We start from the raw sequence: 22,238 nt of genomic DNA, 5'->3' as shown, positions 1-22,238 counted from the left end.
CCGTTGCCGGCCCCTGGCAGCTGTGGTCTGGGGGCCGCGGGCGAGCCTGGCTGGAAGCGGGGGTGGGGAGCTGGTGTCCCCTTCCCCTGGCCGCGAGGGGGTTTGGGAGGTGGGGTCGGGCTTGGAGAGCCTCTTGCGGGGCAGTTATAAGACGGTCCCCTGATTCCTCTGCCACGGACCGGCGCCACCGCCGCGGGGTCCTGTGAGATCGGGTCGCGCTGGGAGGTCCCTGACACGTGGGAAGGGACGAACAAATCCATTTGGTCTGTGAAGTGGAGGCAGGCCGGAGGGGCCTGTTCCTTGTCCTGCCACGCGTGGACTGTGCCTCCTCCCGCACCTGCCCGGGGTCGTGTGACCCCAGCGCTCTTTCCTGCCCGGGGCAGGGGTTGGACTCGATGATGTAATGGGTCCGTTCGGACCCTAACATCTATGAAACGCCCCTCGTGTTGACAAGATGGCTCCTGCTCTTCATCCCACAAACCAGCTTCTGAACGGTCTTTCTCTCTCTTTTTTTTTTTTCTCTCCAGTGCTGAAGAAACGCCTTGTGAAGCTGGTCGTCAACTTTCTCTTCTACTTCCGAACCGATGAGGCGGAGGTACAGGAAACGTTTGGTGCTGCAGGTCGTGTGTAGTGTGGTGGGGTGACAGACCTGCTATAACCCTGGTTGTAATACCCTTTGTAGCATTTGACAAACGCAGTGAAAATACTTAGGCCAAAAAAAGCAACTGCTGTGCCTTCTAACCTTGGCCAACATATTTTAGGTGTCGTGGTCCAAGGGCAAATCAGGAATGTCAAATGTTTGGCCCATGGGTGGCATCCAGCCTGCAGAGGTGGGTTATGCAGTCTGTGGAGCCAGAAACTTGGTGGTGGGGAGAGCAGTGGGGGTTTAACACTGTCACCACATGCCCCGCTGCCAGAGATGGGTAATGGTGACAGCTTGACTTGCACCGAAAGGGACCTAGGGGTAATGACTGACCATCACATGACTATGAGCCGTCAGCGCGAGGCGGTGGTCAGCGGGGCAAATGTCACGCTGGCACGCATCAACCGATGCATCTCGTGTAAAGCTAAGGAAGTGGGAGTCCCGCTGTGCTCAGCACTAGTGAGACCGCAGCTGGAGTACTGCGTCCGGTTCTGGGCGCCGCACTTCAATAAGGACGTGGAGAAACTAGAGAGGGCCCAGAGAAGAGCCTCCCGTGTGATCAGGGACTTGCGAGGCAAGCCATACGAGGAAAGGCTGAGGGACCTGGGCCTCTTTAGCTTAAAGAAGAGACGGTAGAGAGGGGACTTGGTAGCAGCTTACTGCTATATCAGAGGAGTGCATGAGTTGCTCGGTGAACAACCATTCACTGGGGCACCCTCGGGAAAGACCAGGACCAATGGATACAAACTCCTGGAAGGGTGCTTCAGGCTTAATACCAGGAAAAACTCCTTCTCCATCAGGGTGTCTAGACTGTGGAATAAACTCCCTCCAGAGGTGGTGCAGTCACCTACGCTGGAGGTTTTCAAGAGGAGACTAGGCAGTCACCTCGCTGGGGTCGCTTGACCCCAGTTGTTTTACTGCCTAGCATGTGAGCAGGTTGGACCCGATGATCTGCGACGTCCCTTCCAGCCCCTGACAATCTATGAACCTGTGAATCTGGCCTCTGAGAAGCCCTTTCGTCTGGATCCAGCCCAAGGGACCAAATGAATTTGACACCCGTGTCTTAAATATATTTCACTGTCGCAGAGACTTGGGGACTTCAGTGTTTACATGTTGGAAATCAGTTAATTTATGGAAACTGAGAGGGATGGCTATTGTAATCTCCTTCCCTATCAGTAGAATTGGGAGTCCTTTCATAATCTGAAGTCCTGGTCATTTTTCTTAAGTACATCATTGGTTATATAGGCAAGACTAAGTTTTTAATAGGAAATCACATAGGTATCCACATTTTGTTACTATTCCTCCCTTTGCAAGCAGAAGGGGTAGAGCAGGGGAATGGGAGATGGGGCTCCTGTGTCCTGCTCATGGCTCTGACACTGACTTGACACATGGCCTTGAGCAAGTCATTTTAGATATCTTTAACATTTCTGTATGTTACTGCAGATGGATGGAGAACACATAAATAAACCAGCAAACATTTTGAATTAAAGGGTAGTGTTTGCTCAAAGGGTGCTCTTTGCCATGTTACAAATGATATTTTAGTTTTAAAATTTTCCATTTGCTGTCTTTTTCTAAGCTGAGTAAAATGCAGATAGAAAAAATAATAATTCTATTTCTTGCTTGTGCATATTTTCACGCTCTACTTCTTCTCTAGCGTAGTGCACCAGTATTTGGGCTCTAGACACAACAGTGGAACCTGTGTGTGTTTATGCAGGTTTATTTTAATGTACTGACACACTTTTCTTTAAAAAAAGTGAATTGGAGCTCACATTGTCCTGACCACACTTGCTTGTCAGATTTGATTTTGTAGAACAAAAAAATAAGCTTTTACCCTTGGCACTGATATTTATATAAAATCCCTTTAATGACACTGAGCAAAGAGCAGCGAACGCCTTGTGCAAACATTAGTCCGGGAGGAGACAAACTTGATCAAAACTCAAAGTATCATTACGCCCCTTCAAAAATCCATTGTGCATCCACACCTCGAATGCTGTGCCCAGTTCTTTGTCCTCACACCTGAAAAAGGATATAGAAGAATTAGAGAAGGTACAAAGACAACAAGGATGATTAGTGGTATGGAGAGGCTTCCATATGAGGAGAGACTGCAGAGTCTAGGCCTGTTCGTTTTAGAAAAGAGATGCTTGACTAGGGACATGGTAAAGGTTTCCAAAATACTAAACAGCAAAGGGAAAGTAGGTAGGGATTTATTATTTACTCTCTCTCAGTACAAGAACTAGGAGTCACAAAATGAAACTAGTGGGTAGTAAGTTTGAAACTAACAAAACAACGTTTTCACACACAGCTTGTTATTAAAGCTTGGAGCTTGTCGCTACCAGATGTGGAAGCTGACAGTTTAGTCAGATTCAAATGGATTGGACAGATTCTTGGAGGGAAGGGGCATCAGTAGCTACTGAACACAGGAATTAGGGGGACAGCCTTTGAATTAGAACTTCCTAGACCTTAAATGCTGGAGGCTGCAAGTGAGAGAGGAACAGTGGAAAAACACCCACTTCACCCTCCCTTTCAGCATCCACTCTTGGCCAGTGTGTGACACAGGAGACTAGGCAAGATGGACCTATGGTCTGACCGAGTACTTGGCAGTTCTTATGTTCTTACAGTATAATGAAGTTTGATTGCAGAAACAGAGAAACTGGGTATCTGCAGACACCCTCCATTAGGTGTAAAATAAATGAACTAAAAGCAGTTTCAGGTTAGATGCCTAATCTAAAGGACATCTGATGATGTCTTTGGTTTTACAGTTGCTTTCTCCTATCTCTAAAAATATATTTTTTCATTATTATGAAAATTCTGTGCATAGAAGACCATGTCAGGGGGAAATGGTGAAAATAGACACCATCAAAATCCCTGCGAGTATCTAAGTAGCATAAATGCCCTAAACCACCTTAGAAATCCTAGTTTCTGCATTGTCTTCTTTCTGTCGTATGAGTTGGTTGATGTCTCCCACATACTCTTTGTAGTGTCCATTGTGTGTTATGGAGTTGACAATGGGAAAAGGTATGTTAAACCTTCTCTTTGGGTCTTTTTCTAGCCAATTGGAGCTTTGCTGCTGGAGCACTGCAGAATTTCCAAAGAAGAGGTGAACGTCTTTTCAATCAGTGAGTTTGGGATGCAGATTCCCATTCAATTTCTCTGTAGTGGTCAGTCCCAATGTGGTATGCACCATTGTAGTCTCCATCACAGACCCTGTCCATCCGCTGGTGGAAGAAAGGCAACATGTAAAGATGTCTGGACAGTTTATGAACCATATCACTCGCGGGAGGGGAGGGGGTCAGATCTCAAAGTGGGCAGGTGCATGCCTGGTCACAGCTTGGATGAGGAGTCGCTTGAGAAAAATGTGGTGCTAGTGATTGCATAGTGGACTCTGTCCTCCATGCCATCCAGTCGCTGTCACTACTGTGCTCTGCAAGAGTCTGAGGTGTGAAGCTTACAAACCTAGCTGTTTCATTATTGAAAGGTCACTTTGTGAGTTCCACTTTGTGAGTCTGAATATTTGCTTTATTTGCAATTGTTCTAACTCTCCCTATGTATTCAACATGACAAATTATTCTTCACTTCCTCTTCTGACCTGTTACACAGCATTGCTGTGCATTAACTATCTGCTGTGCCTTTGTGCTGGAGCATTTTGTTGCTAGCTGAATTGATCCCTATTCACATTTTAAGGATGTATGGAATAAGAACTTATTAAAACAGCTTGCACACTTTTATATGGGAGGAAATTCCTCTCTGGGAGGTTATGATATTGAAACACTGCTGCTTCTGTGCTGTTAGCTTTATTTTTACCAAAAAGAGAGAGTCTCAGATGCACCATCTGTCAGGGATAATCTAGCCCTAGTACTCCCGCCACGCTGTTTGTCCTTGTGTTGATAGCAGCAGCTCCAGCTGGCTCACAGTGTGTCGTCCTTTGTAAGCAGCCTTTCATCCAACAAGTAATCATTGTGCATGAGGTATGTGGCAAAAACAGGATGTTTCCTCCAAGGCCATCACCATATCTATTGGCCTGGTTGTTAGGCACATCTGCTTCAACATGCAGTGTCTCGGCCTCCATTCCAGCCAGTGCTCCCTCTGTCTGTATGAGACCCTCTTGAAACAGTGTTTGCTCTACAAACCCGCCTGGATGCTGGCCCATTGTGAATGCCTGCTACTGTGTGCACAGTAGTGCCAGTTGCCCTGCAAGATAAGCTTTGTAGTGAAAGCTCATCTTTGCCCAGGCTAATTTTTCCCATAGTATTCCAGTGTGGTGCCTTATTTCTTTGCCTATACCTGATAGACAAGCTTTACAGGGGTGAGCATGAAGGCATGAACTCTATGGATTGAATCTGGGATCCCTCATAGGCAAAGCAGAGCATAGAGCAGGGCTTTTAATGTTTTCATTGGTGTCTCAGACCCACTAGCCTGATTTCATACGTGTTACTGACTAGCCAGGAGATGGTAGTTGTATCATCAGTATCTGGTGCAGTGAAAGTGAAAGGTTCCTGTAGTCCATAAACAACCCTGAGCTATCCATCCTTTCCCTGCCAGCTCACTAGAATGACTCATGCCCCCAGAAACTCGGACTTCTTTGTATAACATGCATCACTTAGCAGAACAGCAGCTGATTGGGCAAATGCAGAGTTCATTCAGCTGTACCTTTATGTTCATTACTTTGCTTTGCAGGATTTGGCAGAGGTTCTGCTTTGGCGCTGTCTTGGTTTTGGCTGCAAACCCTCTGCCCCGTTTCCTGCCTATGCAGAGAGAAGGAACTACATAGCTTTCCTTCCTCTTCCAGAACTGCATAAATGCTTCTGTTTGTTACCTGTGCTGTTTTGCAGCCTGTTGGGGGTGGTGACACTGTTTGACCCAGTTACATCTAGGCTCTAGCTGAAAGCTACATGAATTTTGTAGCAAGGAGCAGAGCTGTAGGAACACTCTAATTAATTACATGGCCTGATTCTGTCTCTGTAAAGAGCAAAAGCTGTACAGGGAGTTCCTTTCCAATATGCAGCAGCAGCAGCTGTTGAAAAGCCCTGAAATAAAGAAGAGCTATTTTTGACTTTGGGGTAATTTAACTTCTCTAATTTGTGTCCTTTGCACACACAAGACTTTCATCCCTTCTGTGTGTAGACATCTAATCTCTTGTGGTTGTTTGCAAAAGACGGAGAAGTGGACTTGGTATCTTGGTTAGATTCCAGCTAAATTTCGTCTCGTTATACTTCCTCTGAAGGTTTTTAGCCAAGCTAGGGGAGCTCAGAATAACTCCTTCTTGGGGTTTAGGTTGTAGCCGTGTTGGTCTAAGGATATAGGCAGACAAGGTTCCTTGGGTGAATTTGATATCTTTTATTAGACCAACCCAAATGGTTGGAGAATGGTTATTAAGCAAGCTTTGAATAGCTTTGCTTAATAACTATTCTCCAACCATTTGGGTTGGTCTAATAAAAGATATCAAATTCACCCAAGGAACCTTGTCGTCCTTCTTGGGGAGCATTTCTCCAACATCCTTTCTTTTTTAACTGGCAGGTTTTATTGAGGAGCCTGACAGGAAATACTGCTTTGAATGTGACAGTGAAGAACAATGTCAGGAGTGGGTTGAGGCACTCCGAAGAGCCAGGTAGGTCAGTCTGTGGAGCTGAGGTCTTTCTTTCCTGTTACGCTGTTCTCTCTAACTGTGCTTGACAGAATGCAGCTAACAGCAGGGCATGCCCTGCAGTTGGCTTATGGCAGCACTGGGGGATGGAGAACTTATCTTGCCAGGAAGCAGCATCAGGCACAGCTGCCTATACTCTGCCGGGGAAAAAGCAAAACCCTGGCCTACCTCTAAAATGGCCCCTTGGGCACCATCATTCATGGTCACTGAACATGGAATTGTCTGTGTCCATAGAACCAGCCTTTCTGAATGAGTAAAAGCTTCACTTTTTAGATTACAGGGCCCTGGGCTGAAATGGTAACACATCTGGTGGAGCTATGTGAAGGTATGAGACTTCCTGGATTTAGGAGGTAGGGTTGGAAGGCAAAATCTCTGCTCTGCTTACATAATGGGAAGGGGGCCACTGCTGATGACTCTTCAAAGTGGTAATGGATCAAAACCGATGGGTCTCTTCTCCCCCTGTCCAAGGCGCACAGACCAAAACAGGTGGATTCATTTGCAACAGGGATTGAGCTGAGACCGTCCTTAAAGCTCCAGATAGCAGGGGCTTGGGAAGGGATAATTCATGTGCCTAAGTGGCTTGTGTGGTCTGTTCCTGTTTTACAGCTATGAATTCATGAGAAGAAGCTTGATTTTCTATCGTAATGAGATTCAAAAGATGACAGGAAAGGTAAGTGCATTGTCCCTTCTCCTTCCCCCCCATCCCTCAGCCTCCAGGCTGAGATGAGGCCAAAGATTGCCAGTCTTGATTGTTGGTGTTGATTGATGGTTGTTGTTCCTTGTCTTCTGTCAAAGTTGGAGCAGCCACAAGAATGGGAAGCCCTTCTCCTTTATTTCCTTAAGCTTGTTGCTATCTGTAGGACCGTAGTCCGTGAGGCCACTGGTCTGAGTTTCTAGTCACTTCAAGGAATTAGACTGTACCAAGGGACTGATGTGCAGGCTGCCTGAGCATGTGGAAAACCTGCTTCTCTCTGCTTAACAATTCAGCCTCACCTCTGAGCAGAGGCACTGGCTTGTGTTGGGTGTTTGGGGCTCTAATATTCAGACATTGAAGTTCGGCTGGGACGCTCAAAGCGCTGCAGAGCTCCTGATGATGTGAAGCAGGCTTGTCATTGTCCCAGATTCCAGCTCTTGCAGATTTGATCCTTAGGAAAGTTAGACTCTGGCCAAGTCAGGCAGGTTCTCCTTAAGATGCATCTGCCAGGGCACCTGCAGCCTCCGTTGCTCTGGAAGTCCTGAGCCTCTGCCAGCTTCACTTTCTGCTTCTGGGTTTCTTGCTGAAAGAGCACCAAACAGTTGGGGTCCCAGTCACCCTACATATGCCCTATGGTATTAGGATGGATAAACACAACCCACCCTACTGTCTAATCACACACCTCCCTTGAGTACTGCTGGACTTGTTCTTGCTGCACCCTGTCCTGTCTGGTTCCTGTTTTCCTCAGGAATTGCTGCTCAGCCTGGAAATTTGTTTGACCTGAATCTGCCTCCCGGCCCCAAATAAATGATTTGGCTGCATGTAGCAATGACCTCATGCTGCAGCTTCTCCCAGGGGATGACAGTGCTGTAATTCAGGGTACAGAAATCGTTAAAGGGGCAGTGGTGTTGTCAGCCACCAGATTGATGGTGCTGGCTGTTTGTCTCTTTCTCTCCCTTTATGCTCCTCATGTGCTTCTGCTACAGGATCCCTTGGAGCAGTATGGAATCTCCGAGGAAGCCAGATTCCAGCTGGGAACACACAAACAGTAACCCTGCAGCCTTTCCCTAGGTGGGGAGTAACTGGCATTCAGCTGCCACCCCTGGGGGAGGGTGTGAAAACACCGAGCTTCAGCTGCAAGGAGCAGAAGCTCCTGGCACCAAACCAGTGACCAAGTGACTTTTATTTATTAGCCAGATGATTTTGTATGAGTTTTTAAGGGAATTCATTGCACACTCCCACTTTGTCTTCAACCCTTCCTTGTTCCTGTGTGCCTGCTGTGTTGATAGGAGCAACAAGAGTCTTAATTAATCACTGTAGATACCAGTTTTTACTTAACTGTGAATCTGCTACACTGAGGAATGTATAGTCTGACCTTGCTCCTGGCCCTTCCACAGCCCTCCCAAGCAACAGCGGTATGCTACTGGTGCTGGGGAGAGGGGACGGGCTTCCAGGCTGGCCTGTTTGTCCCACTCCCTCCTCACTCTCCCTACAGAAAGAGGCTGATGGCACCTGCCTGATGCAGTGATCTCTGCTGTTCAGTTGAGGCCTGTGCTGCCAGTGGAGGAAATAACTGGTGTTAAGTGCCAGGTAGGTTGTGTGGTATGCTAGCAGTAGTAGCATTGCTGCTGGGAACAGCAACATCCAGCTTTCCCCGCAGCTGTTCTGGCTGGAGCGTGGTCTGCAGCAGAGCTTGACGGTGATCAGGATGCTCTCGACTCCTAGGGAAGGAAGGGGGTGGGAGCAGTCTCTTTCAGTGCAGGGGCCCTATCCCCTTCCTCGGAGGGGAGGGACTCTCCAGTTTGGCCCTGGCCATAGAATACTGCTCCCTCTGAAGCCCTCTGGGCCTCTTCCTGCTGCTGCATGTTCTGTTGGCAGAGCTGAAGTGCAGAGGGAGCAGCTGGCAGAGGTCTGGGAAGCCCTTCTTCACTTGAATGGCTTCCCCCAGTAGCAATAGGAATTTTTCCCTTGAGCAGGCTGATTTAGAGCATCAGGTCTGTATTGGCCACAACTCTTGTGCTCCAGCAGGCATGATAGATGGCTGGGAGGTCAGGGCACCAGTGTCTTGGCTAAAAATTAGTACTTGCTTCAATGCAGTGTGATTTTTTTCAGCCCATTACAGCCCAGGTACGAGCAATAAAATAAAAGTCTAGGATCCCAAGACCTACTTACATGACATGGGCAAAGGTGTGGCTTTGCCCATTGGATACAAATAGCTGAAGGGATGAAGCGTTATGACTTATAGTGAAGCAGTTTAAACTACTGGGCCTGTGACCCTGAAGGCACAATCTTCTTACATAAAGTCCCCCTCCCTAAAGGATCTACTAGGGAAGGCCCAAGCTACACTTGTCCTTGTAGCTTCAGACCTAAAGGATAAGGATTAGGGAATAGCATCTCTTCCCTCCCTTGACTCCGCATTGATTAGTGCAAATACAGAAACAGCATCAGACAGTAGTTACTACCAGGCACAAGCTCTAGAAAGTATATGCTGTAAGCTTCGATTGATACTACTTACCCCACACTGCACCTCAGCTAAACAGCTCCACAGGGCAAGATTACTGGGGTTTAGACTAGAGCCTCTTGTCTTGATGCAGTAGGTCACCACTCCCTCCAATATCTCCAATTGATGGGCAACAGTAAGAGCCTTACACCTCTGCAGGCGGAAGCATCAGTGACTATCTATTGACTGTTAAATGCAGGAGCCTTAGGGATCCCCTTGCAGCATAGTCCATCTCCATCCCTGCAATTTGACCTTCAACTACCGGCCTGCCAGGCCATGCCAGCAGGGCTGCTGTCTCAACAGTATTCCATGGAGGCAGAGTAAGATCTGATGAACTTAGTGTCTGCTGGCTCCTGACACTGATGGCAGCCTTGTGACAAGCTCTCAGACCAAGTGAGGAATCTTTTGCTGTCAAGATGGGGTTTGCATATGCAGTCTGTGAGAGGCAACTTAAATGGCCTAGTCTTCCCCTTTGCTAGCAGAACGGCTCTGGTTTCCCTTCCACAATCATAGCAAAGCTACCCCTGCTATCAAGCAGGATTGTGTTTCACGTGCATTACAATCACCTGCTTCTGGCACTGCATAATGGGGAAGACCGCCGTTCCGCATAAGCTGAGGGTCAATTCTACTGACAACAAAAGCAGCTGCAGTGAAAGCAGCAACCAGTGATGAAACCAGAGCTCACTGGAGCTAGACTTCAGGAAAGTGGTGTCCTCGGCTGACCTTAACGTGCTTTTTATTGACCATCACAACCCTTTTCTGCCTTGGCTTTGCTCTACCTCAGTACAGAAGCAAGACAGCAAATTCTCTTACTTGCTGGCAGTGAGCAAACAGTCTTATCTACTCTGATAAAGAAAAGATGCATTTAAATATGGCCCTCACTGTTTAGGGATGACCTTGGTTTGTCTAGTTATTGTACAGGGGCCTTCATAGTAAGGCTGGCTTTCTGTAGCAGCTACTAAAGTGTCTGTTTATTTCCATCTGAGGTCTTGCAAAGATACTGTTCATGCTAATGTTAGAGACTATACAGAAACTGATGCCTTGAACAAGTGGAGAGCAAGAATTATAAATGTTTCACCTCCTGCAACTCAGAGACAACTTTGTCTAATTTTGTGTTACCTACACAAAATGCTGTTCCATCATATTAGGGAATTTCTACTGCCAGAGCTTTTCTCTTGGAAGGGGAGAAGTCAGGGAATACTGTAAAGCTTTATACCAAATAAAGAAGATCTACATTATAGAAAGATCATACAACAACTTTAGTCTCTCACTATAGCAAGGCCTCAATCCGAATATCTAGCACAGGTGCTTTTGTGTGCTTACCTTTAGAAGCAGCATTTGAAGGTTAGTGCACTGGATCCATTACTTGTTTCAGTAGACACTTAGCTCTACACTTGAACTTTTCAAGTCCCAGCAGCCTTTCATTCCTCGTACCTCATGGCAGACGGGCGCATAGATCACCACAGCTTCAGGTTACCTTGGCCAGTCAATAACCTTCTGCATAAGTAGTCCACCTCATGCCTTCCCAGTACAAACAGGAACACTTTCTCCATAGCCTTGCCAGGCAAGACCTTTAAAACCTGCTTTTTTAAAATGCATACTGTACATAAATGGGCATTTTTTAGGTTTTTTGAGGGGCACATTAGTTGGGATAAAGCAACAAACAGCTCAGTCATTTGTCCAGAGTAAAAGGTAGGTACACTTCACCATTGCTACTTAACTGAATGTAAAACATGCTGTGAACTGTTGTTACTTGGGGTGGTGTACAGCCAGTAACTCATTCCACCCAGCTAGACAGATTTCCATTATTAGGACACTGGGTTAGATTTCAAGATTAAGGGAAATGGTAGTTTTGGACACTTCAGATTTGGGAATTTACATTATTGAGGGTGCTTCATAAATGGAAAAGTTAATTTTTTTCATAATTACTTATTGTCCTTTGTTACATTTCAATGTCTTATTACTCTAAAGAGCATAGGAGGGTACTGCCTCCTTGAAAGTGTACGGAAGCTGTTTATCTGTTGTACAATGAAAGTTTTAAATAAACAGCACTTTTGTTTTAATCTTTTGTGGAGGTGGGAGCTGCTTTGTAAGAAACACAGGCATATTTTCTTCTACACAAAGCAGTGGTTTGAGGGCAAATCTTATGGGCCCGTGTTCTGAACTCATGCACTTGTAAGAATCCCACCCCCAGTTAGTTTACATCAAAACACCTTTAAAAAAAGCCTTCACTGCCTTACTGTACAAACACCAGTCTTTGCAGGCATAACTCTGGTAGAGTCCATAGAGAAACTAGACCAGGTTCAAGCATCATCCTTGTCACATGCTGGCCATATCAAAATGATGGGCAACCAGCAGCAGTGAAACTAAAATGAGGACAGTGGTTCCCTACTGAAAAAGTGAAGCTGTATAATATCACAGCAGGTAGCTGGGCACATTGCCATTACAGTCCCACGGGACATGCTCACGTGATATTTCCTGAAAAGATCAGTAAGGCTTGTGGACTAATTGCTATCACCTCTTCAGGGCTGCTCAGTATATACTAGTATGTCTCCTTCTGTTGGGATCCAACTTCAATTCAGGACACCACAAGTAGCACTTTGGCAGAGCTTAAGGATGATGCACTTTAGTCCATAGCTGTAATGCTTTCAGCATCTAAAATGCTTTAGGTGAGTCTTTGCTGAATCAGGACTCTAGGCTCCAGGTAGAAGCCAGGAGCAGAGAGCAACCTAGCAAAGGTTTCTTACCTATTGGCTCCATGAAGCTGGACGACAATGTTAATGAAGGAAAAATCAGACTAGAATTAGAGGGTTTTTAGCAATCTTATTGCATATTGTAAGCACCCAGAGCTTTCCATTCTTTAAATGCCCTCTAGGCAGGATTTGAAGTATTAGACTGAACTGTTCCCTGGAGGGGGTGGAGTTCGCAGCATCCCGACTGTCCACAGCTCTGGCCTTCATCGCTAAATGGATTTCTGGCCCAGAACATTCAGTGGGATCTTCGCAGTCGTAGATTTGAAGGATATTGAACACAATCCCCCTTGAAAGGATAAGTGAAAAGAAATGCCCTGCTGAATTAGAGAAGCACCACAACTGTACAATGTATTAAAATACATACACTTTAATATAAAGACAAAACTTCAAAGCATTGTTTCAATTACAAATCAAGATAAAGGGCACAAGAAATTAAAGTGACGGGAGGGGAGAATAAACTAACTTTTACATTGCAGAGAATTAGAAAGGTAGGGTGGAAAATATATATATTATACATACATATATACACACCAGAAGTATTCACGCTAGTTCTATGGAAGAATGAACGGAATGACAGGACAACTTACCGGTATTAAAAAAAAAAAAAAAAATCCGAGAGATAAATTAGGGGAAGTCTGAATTTTAAATAATTCGATTTTATAAGCTAAAATTATATAAACTAATTCCCTATTTCCTAGGAAACATCCCATATCACATGTTCTAAGCAATAAAATGGGTATTTTTTAAAAATCCATTGACAAATGGATTTTTATTAGTAGTTAAAAGTCTTACTAATCAATTCCTGAGCAACAGCAACTTCATAACCTACTGCATTCCCTGTCAAGTCCCACTCAGCAAGGGCAGACTCCCACTCCTAAAAAAAAACTTGAAGTAGAACAGAGACCTAAAGAGTTGGATTTTCATTTAAAACTGATCGCTTACAGAACAGGTAAATCAAAAGCCAAGCAGGATGGGTCAACCCATTCTACCTTTTCCTTATTAACTCCAGAAACATCACCTTTCAAGAGGACAATTCCACTGCACCGGGTAAGTAACCAGATCTTCCTTAGAATCACGGGGTCACAAACTTGAGAACTTCAGGGTTAATATCTTAAAACTTTTAGAAATCAGATTTTGATATTGCTGCAAAAAAACTCAACACAAAAATCTTGAGAGAGACTGTCACAAACATTAAATACACTAGAATGAGACTTTCAATTTTAGTACTGGAATTATCCCAGGAAGTTCAAAAGCAACAGCATCTTGTATTGCGATATTCAGCCTAAATAGATATTTATATATTTATGTTATAAGGATAAATAAAATATGGCACTTTTTTTTTTTTCCATGGTAAGTCTCAACTTCTAATGGAAACCTGAAAAGCAAGCTATGGAACTGACGGGTGGAGGGGGAGAAGGGAGGACTTTAAACTGTTAAGCAAAGGATTTTAACACTCCAACGCTGACTAAATCTGTGCTTTAAAAAAAAAAAAATTCCATCTATTGTGATTTCCTCAGTGCTGCAGAGATAGTTCACAAAAACACTTTCTAGTTTGTTCTCCCCAAACTAAAGTTTAAATTACTGTTCGTTTGCAGTCCACTGTACAACTTCCATTTCTTAATAAAAGAAATCATTGCTTAGAGCTCCCAATGCTCTTCATGCTTTTGGCTCAGGCATAAATAAAAAACAACAATTATTAAAGCAATGACCTGCGAGTATGAATTGGGAGAATCCTCTAAGAAAATACAGTGTCATGATTTTCGAACCCTGGTGTAAAAGGTTTGATTTCCATATAGAAAGCAAACTGGCTATTGGTCGCTGAATTCCTACGGGAGCCCAACTTGGGCAACAGTACAGGGTTTGAAAGTCCTGATGACGTACAGCTCTTCAGGGAACAGCACCAGTGACCGAAGTTAGCAACCCAAGTCGGAATCTAAGACATAAGGATAAGGCTACTTCCAGGTCGGTGAAGAAAACATCAAGTGTAACAAATCACTGGGAGAGGTAAAATAGCACCATCTTCACCGCTGGGGAGAGGGGTATTGTAGTTCTGGTGCCTACTCAGTTAAAAAAAGCAAAAAATGAAAAAAAAGGCGACTACCATAGCACCTTATATGTAACCGTGGAAAGACCCGGGTCTTGGAATCCATCTGTCGTTCCAGCACCATAGCTCGATTTCAGCTGGAAGACACGGGACGGCAGCTGCACACTGGGATTTTTAAGATTAGCTGGAGTCTCGTCCTGCAAACGTGTCTTTTGGGGCAGAGCACCTACCACCAGTGAGGAGTACGGTAAGTCAGCATTTACAGGCCTGGGTCTTTCATAGCACAAACATGCTGCACACTTTTGATCGGAAGTTCCCTTTCCATTGTGCGCAGCTACCTTTAACCAGCCTGCTCACCAATGTCAGTGTTAGAGCCTCACCCCATAGTGCAGGATCGTCTTATGAAATCCAAGTCAACACTTGCAAATCACTTGAGTCTTTATAGGTCAGAAAGAGCTGGGCTCCATGAATGACCCTCAAGTCCCACAGACACTTTCCATCTCCGAGGAAAAAAAAACTGGGCACGAGCACTCCCCACAACCAACGAGCCACACCAGCAAGAGCTATGCAAGTGCTGTGAAGTAAAGCAAACATTGTACAAGTATTCCCAGTGCAATCCAGTTAAAGCAGTTCTCCTCTCTGCTACACTCTGGCTATTCCAGTCCTAGGCTTCTCCTCCAAGTTGTAGGGCAGTGGGGCAAAAGGCACAAGCAGCGCTGAACGCCATTGTACTTTACTTACAACGCAGGGCTTGAGATGTGAAAGTCTAGCACAGGGATGGGCAATTATTTCGGGCAGAGGGCTGCTTACTGAGTTTTGGCAAGCCATCGAGGGCCACAAGACAGGCAGCCAGGGGCAGATAAATATTCATTTTCTACATTTTTTAGGGGCTCCATGGGCCTGATAGTATGGCCTGGTGGGCCGCATTTTGCCCACCCCTGGTCTAGCATGTCACTTCCCCACTCCGTGGCCAATTTAAATTGAGCTGGAGTGACTGAGTTTCTCCTAGATGGGAGTAAATGTGCTGAAGGGATTAGAGATTCCCCATCTGAGGAACATCACGAAGGACTGGTTTTCTTACAAGAAAAGCTCTACATTTCCAAGGGACAAAAACTCACTAAATTGTTGTTCAGCCTTAAAATCACCTTTCCCTCTATAACCCCCATTTTATTCAGTTTGTCTAGGCATGTTGGATAAGATCATCTTTACAAAGATTCAGTTTTCCCACAAACAACATCACTGTACACACACACACACACACACACACACACACACACGTGTACCCAGACTTAGGCAGCCAAGAGATTAAAGACAGTATTGCACTCTACAAAAGTAATGCCGCTTCACAAACAAAATGAAAGGAAACGTTCCTCTGTAGATTAAGGCACATGGATAATTGCAAGCAATATCCAGGTAAAGGTTTGCACGGCCCAAGACATAACAGCCAATCAACTTAAAATACTGCATTGTCAAAACTTTGAAACGTTTGGATTAAAAGGTGCAATGTGAAGCCTTGTGAATCGCCTAGTTTTCAGACTTGAAAACTACTCAGCAGACTTCCACAAGAGCCAAAAAAATGGTAAGTCAAGTCACTTGCTGTTGCAAGTTAAACTTGATTATATTTATAGAGTTCCCTCATCCCTTGGAATTAAGAGTTTAATAACGGAGGCAATTTAAAAACAATTGTTTCAATTTGGGCCCCAAAAAAGCATGACAGGATGGCAAACCCTGGAGATGTAAGCCCCCCATCTATTTACAGATCAGAGCTTGGCATTCACTTCAGAAACAAGCACTAGTAACAGAAACCTCAAGCAGCAGCGAAGGCGGCTGTAGAACCAGACTCATCGTACAACTTGCCTCACTCCAGCTACCATGCACCTACCTCTAGTGTTAAGTATGAAAAGTCAGGGTCTATAACCTGATCAAACCCTGGGCCTTCTCTGAACCTGCTCACAAACCCAACTAATCTATAGGTTGGATGTAATCTGGGGTCTAATATTCCTCAGCAAAGGGGGCAAGGAGGCATGGGAGAGGTTTGCCCTTGAGCTCTCCTGTCCTTGTCTATGGCTCTACTTGGTTTGGAAGCTCTTTGGGGCAGGGCGTCCCCCTGCCTAAGTGCTGTCTGTACAGCACTTAGCACAATAGGGTCCTGATCTATGCCTGGTCGGTAGGTGCCACCCTCGTATTTAAAAAAAATCTTTTAGTATTCTGAATGTATGACATTTACTAGTGGTTGTCCCCCCGCCACGCGCACACCCCCACCCGCCACTGCACAGCAGTGCTGTCCGTGCCCGCTATGAACAGAGGCACAAACAGGAGAAAGGGCTCTAAGAGAGAAGAAATGCCCACGGGATCATTACGATGCTCTGCACTCCCTACTGTTCACAGTCACTTAAGGGAATCTTTAAATCTAGCTGCACATGCCAGTGCCTTTTTATGGAAAGCTACAATGATCCCCCCTGTAGAGTTTCTTCAATCAGATCCTCTAAAAGCAAATGACTGAACACACATTTAAAAATGGAGCTCACTGATTCAGATTTCAACCTGTTTCCTTGATGTCCCTAGTCTCTCCCCACGTACCATAGAAAACAACTGCACAAAACCAAGTAAGGTTCTTTGGGTGAATCTGATATCTTTTATTAGACCAACTTAAATAGCTGGAAAACAATTTTTAAGCAAGCTTTCGGGTCCTTTCTCAGGCTAAGGAAGTATCAGCAGTTGGTGTGTGCTCTTCCTTAGCCTGATGAAGGGTTTTTGAACCCGAAGGCATGCTTAAAAATTGTTTTCCAGCTATTTAAGTTGGTCTAATAAAAGATATCAGATTCACCCAAAGAACCTTGTCTGCCTATGTCCTAAGACCAACACAGCTACAACCTCCACCCTTGCACAAAACCTGCACTCAAGGGAGTTTTGTTATCTAGGGCTAAAAACTGCAGACAGTAAATGGAGGCTTAGTGGGAGCTCTCCCAGCTTTCCATCAGCGCAGCAGGTCTCAGTGGAGTAGAAGAGCCAAGCCAAAGAAAGGGAGGTAACAGGCCACCAAAAAAAAGGAAGCAAGCACAACGCTGGTTTCTGGGTTAGCAGAGATTTACCCCCCAGCTCACAATTTGATGGAGAGGGCCACACAGGTTTAGCTCAGTGTACTGTTGAAAAAGTTCGATTTTTTTGGCAATGCAGACACTGCAAGATGCGTTTAGCTTCCTGATGAGTCCCTTGCTGGCAGTTACAATGTGGATGAGAAGGAACATTTGTGACAGCAGTGAAGTGATGTGGACAAGTGTGGGAAACTAAACCAGAAAGAATTCCTTTCTTGAACTCTGTGTTTTGGCTTGAAGAAGTACCTCTCATTATTGAAAACAGGCCTCTGGCCTCAGGCTGTCATGCTAAGAGCACAAATAGCTAAAGTTTTCAGTCAGATGGATCAAAACCTTACTAATAACACTTAGAAATGAGGCAGCTTTTCAGCTACAGACTTCAAAACACTAAGAAACCAGACGATATTCTTCCTGGTTTACAGCTGGGGAAGCTTGATATACAGAAGTTAAACTGATTTGCTCAAGTCAAATGAAAGTTGGTAAGATGGGCAAGCACTTCGGTTTCAGCTTCTACATCAAGAAATGGCTATTTCCAAAAATACAGCACTAAAATGCAGACTAGGCGAGATAGAAGGGTGGGTGTGCATATTTGGCAGGAAACAATAAGATCATACAGCTCAGCACTTATTACTCTGCCCTGAATCAGTATCAGCTTGCCTGACGCTTACTTGGAAGCTCATCTCAGCTGAGGTTACTGGGAAGACTAGATTCCTAAACAAGCAAAATGCATTAGAAACAAATCCAGAGCACAGAGGATCAGGCACAGCAGCAAGGGGTGGAAGATGGTGGCACAGAACCCAGGTAATCCCAGTGGAGCTCATTGCTGTTAGAAGGGATAATCAAGCCATAGAAAAAGTGCAGCCATGAAAGATGGGAGTAGCTGAGTTTGAGACTTAAATGGGCCTTACTTCCAAGGGCTGCAGACTAGAAAAGATGCTTCGCCATTTCTAGGGTAGTTAGCAGGTCAGAAGCTTTCAGTAGCTGGTTTCCCAAGCTGCCACTTTTGTCCAGACTTATTTTGTTGAGGGGAAGAAGCAGTACCTACTGGGCTACTCGGGCTCTCCTTTAAGGTTATCGTACTGTGGTTAGCTGCTAGGAGAGCCATGCAGTCCAGCAACATAGTTAGATAAACAGAACAAGTTGTATCAAAACTTGGCTTCCATTTCTAAAGGCCTGTAGTCTGGTACACACAAATACATTTGTTGTACTTCCAGAACATTTTGCATTACCAACACACGTACCAACCTTCAATCCAAGAGGCAGCATCCTCTACCACAAGAAAAACTGAGGAAGAGCGATTAAAGTGCCTTGCCACAAGGGAATTACTTGGCAGAGCAAGGACTGGATCTCAAGCTTTCAGTCTGTTTCTCAGGGCAGTTTCATAATTTAGATCTATTACCCCCACGCCATCCATGGAATCCTGGATACACTGAATTTAGTTGGATCATAATTCATAGGGCTGGGCCCATTTGTCACTAAAAATGGAAGGTGGCTCAGGTCAAACCCTTTAGCAAAATAAGTATCAGAGGCCACATGCTTCAAGAAGGTACAAATGCTGGGTAGTGTGTGCATCCAGATGTTTAGAAGTTAGAAACCCATCATTAAGGCGGCACAATAGCCTCTACAGCTGTTGTTTGTTGCAGGGGATCAGACCTGATGATCTGTTTAGGTCCCTTCTGACCCTAAGCACTATGAAACTATTATTTTAAACAAAGTTCCTTGCCCTTGATCTGCAAGTGCAGAGGGAGGTTGGGGGGTTGTTACAGGCAGAGTTTTCCATGTACGCAACCCGTGATGCAGTCTAGAGTTCCCTTCCTCGATGCATCTATGGGTTTCAGATGACAGAGCTCTGGAAGTCAGGGGCCCAAGCTCATAGGCCCTTTTCACACGACCAGGATCTGGTTTTGTTATTTGGTGAAAGACCAATTAAAAAGTACCTTTGAGTTTCCCTCTCATTTCTCTAGTCATGCAGGTAGATGCAGTGGGCAAGATCAATCTAACTAAAGCATGTACAGGGGCAGAGTTACAGTCCCTCCAGCATCCGTTCACATTTCACTTCTAACATTTCAAAACTCTCCAAGGATCCGAGCACTTCATTTTTAGTTGGGAATATGTCAGCAGCTCTGCAACATTCAGTTACCCAAAGATCTGGATCAGGCTGGAGTTACCCAATTCAGAGCTAAATAATAACTGGGTTACAAGTCTTCCTGGATTCCAGGACCTGTTTATGGCTTCCACTAGAAGCTACTTGATGTTTCTCAGCTATTGCTCCCTGAGCATTATTTTTCCTCCTATGGATTTCCTCATTGTTGCTAAGAGCAGGATATATTGTCCCTTCCGCCTTTCCCAGGCACAAACCAGAAACCTGTTAAAACGATCCCTGGGAACCAGGGATACGAACTAAACCTACTTTCTGATCAAATAGGGACAAAGATAAATCTGCACAGAGGCCACCTATGGGAGATACAAATTTTGGCGTCAAATAACTGAACTTGAAGTCTTTAACCCACTGCCTGCGATTTGGTATCATGGGAAATGGCTAGCCTGAAATTTGCTCAAGGTAGGAGTTGTTAATTGGGATACTGCACAAACATGGCAGCAAGCAGGGGATAGGAGGAAAATGGAGAGAACAGGCAAGGCACGAGCACAGGTCCTACCTCCATTCCTTTGAATCGAGGAATTCAGCATTGACATGCCTCTCAAACCAGCCCCAGAAAGGCAGCACAACTAAGCAAACATTAAGAGATACTTGGCTTGCCCCAAACACATCTAAGCAGCAGTTGATTCATGAGCCCAGTACTTTGTGACACAGTGAAATCCTATTCAGTAGCTGGTAAGGGAACAAGAGATGACATTATTAGAGAGCTATGAACCTAGCTGGAATGGACCAAAGGATTCCAAGAGCCTCTGATCATCAATGATCAGATAAATAACGATCAAACTTGGGCTAGTAGGCAGAAGTTCACTTGAGCCCAGGTATGCTCTTAAAATCTAGTCACTTTGCTGTTGCAAAACCCCTTCTGTTATTGCAGTTTTCTCCATTGGTGCTTGGTCCAGTCTACACTACAGACTGATGTTGGTTATGAACTAACGGATCCTTCTCCCCCATTTTGTGCACTTGAATAAATAACATTTTTACCACTTTACTGTGCATTATACAATCTAAAAATAAATGAAATAAAGCATACAAAATTTATAAATTTATCACATCTCTATAAAATACAGCCACTGTTCAGAGCGGCACTTCTCTGTACACAGCACAGCAAGTCACAATACAATTATATGCACCAGTATGATAGTGTGGCAGCAAGGTAAGCTAAACTGTGGTGTTTTTGTGAACTACCATTTAAACCTATGTAAAGCAAAGAATACAAAAGCGAATGCACTTAGTCATAAATGTACAAGGTTAAGCCATTTCTGAATCAAGTATCAAAATACATCGTACTTAGAACAAAAACAGGTTGAGAAAATCTGTTGCTATCTGCCCCAGTATAGAAGCTCGGTTTTCGATCTTCCCAATATTAATAGAAAGAGCCTGACCAATACCAGTGATTATGCACCCTGTCCATATGCCAATGGCATCCCCCAATAAGTTATCAGTCTAGCTACTGAAATTCACAGCAACTTAAGCGCCACCAGTGGCTTTTAATGGCCAAGTAGTCCAATTAGACTAGACTTACATTTCTGTTCAAAGTATCTTCTCAATTGTTTGAGCTTCATTGGGTTACACCAGGTGTTCTAGCTGCCATTCCAGAGGGAAGTATTGCGTTCTTGTTTGTAACGAACACCACAATTAAAAAAAAAAAATGCCTGATAACAGAGCTGATGGCTCAGTTAAAAATAATTAAAACAGCCAAAACCAAAGGCTGCCATTCTTTGTAGCTCTCACTTTGCTGTAAACCAATGGACTTTGGTATATGAACAGAGTGAGTTGAATAAATAAGCAGCAGACCTTTCTGAGACTGGGTTTGGCATTGGTCAAGCCTCCATATTCAGCACCAAGGATTCGAACTAGAGGCACAGTTCTGACGGATGAAATAGCACCGAGAGGAGGCTCTTTACATCTCTGCTGGTGTGCCAGTCCTTTATTAGTCAGAGATTATTTTTAATGATCTGTGTTTATGACTTTAGATGGAATAAAATAAGTCAAAATTGTTTTCACTTTAAAAAAAGATAAATACTTTATCTAAACTATCAACAATACAAACTGGAGCTTTATTTTAAGCATTTCATTCGCAGGCTTGTTTTTTTGTTTTGTTTTGTTTTGTGTTAAACTCCAATTCACAGTAGAATCTGTTTTCTGTTATTAAGGTCTTTTTTTTTATATCTTTTTATTATTAATTATATTTTGTCCAGTAGTAAGAGAGTAGAAACCCCTGCACAGGCCAGGTGAGCACCTTTCAGTGGAAGCCGAGTGAAGTTGGTCCACGTTGTCCTTGCATAGGTCACATTGGGTTGAGGTAGAAATCCTAGTTACCTGTGGGACATGAGGAGAGGAAGAAACCCGTCCAAGTCAGACACTTAAAAATCATCTGCATGTGTTAGATACGTCAAGCTTTTCTATATAGTTCCTAGACTGTCTGTTAGTCAGGAGAGAGAAAGAGAAGAACAATCCTTTCATTCATCCTGTCATTCAGAATCAGGCATGGAAAAGATCTATTAGGTTGCTATCTGCACATCTCCAACCCCTGCATGTCAGTGTAATAGCTGTTGTTTGATCCCTTGTTCCCACATTTAGACCATAGATTCAGCAAGGTCTTTTAAGCGTAAAACTATGCTTATTCAATGGGATTGCTCACATGCTTGACATCAGATTAATACTTCAGTACTATGACCTGGATCCTCAGTCCAATAGCCATAAAGGGGGG

General features: G+C 44.4%; 2 protein-coding genes across 5 annotated transcripts in view; one reads left to right on the top strand and one right to left on the bottom strand.

Moving 5' to 3' along the window:
- Positions 1 to 221: 221 nt before the first annotated feature.
- PLEKHJ1 (pleckstrin homology domain containing J1) overlaps positions 222 to 22,238 on the top strand; it is a 31,092-nt gene continuing 9,075 nt past the window's right edge. The window contains exons 1-5 of one of the 4 annotated variants that reach the window (XR_003092097.1): positions 222 to 595; positions 3,693 to 3,759; positions 6,158 to 6,248; positions 6,891 to 6,954; positions 8,474 to 8,568. Coding sequence is in view for 2 of the 4 variants with exons in the window: in XM_025193594.1 (XP_025049379.1) it covers positions 455 to 595; positions 3,693 to 3,759; positions 6,158 to 6,248; positions 6,891 to 6,954; positions 7,965 to 8,030 (429 nt within the window). In the remaining 2 variants the exon portion in view is untranslated. Of the gene's footprint in view, positions 596 to 3,692; positions 3,760 to 6,157; positions 6,249 to 6,890; positions 6,955 to 7,964; positions 11,542 to 22,238 lie in introns of those variants that run through there. The other 3 variants (XM_025193595.1, XR_003092096.1, XM_025193594.1) reach the window with 3 other exon arrangements.
- DOT1L (DOT1 like histone lysine methyltransferase) overlaps positions 17,078 to 22,238 on the bottom strand; it is a 70,803-nt gene continuing 65,642 nt past the window's right edge. The window contains exon 29 of the mRNA XM_014526536.2: positions 17,078 to 21,847. The gene's annotated coding sequence lies outside the window, so the exon portion shown is untranslated. The remainder of the gene's footprint in view (positions 21,848 to 22,238) is intronic.

The sequence above is a fragment of the Alligator sinensis genome, unplaced genomic scaffold (genome assembly GCF_000455745.1).
Source record: "Alligator sinensis unplaced genomic scaffold, ASM45574v1 scaffold1960_1, whole genome shotgun sequence".
Lineage (NCBI taxonomy): Eukaryota > Metazoa > Chordata > Crocodylia > Alligatoridae > Alligator > Alligator sinensis.
Note: the sequence above shows the minus strand (reverse complement) of the source record. Positions and strands in the feature narration are given on the sequence as shown.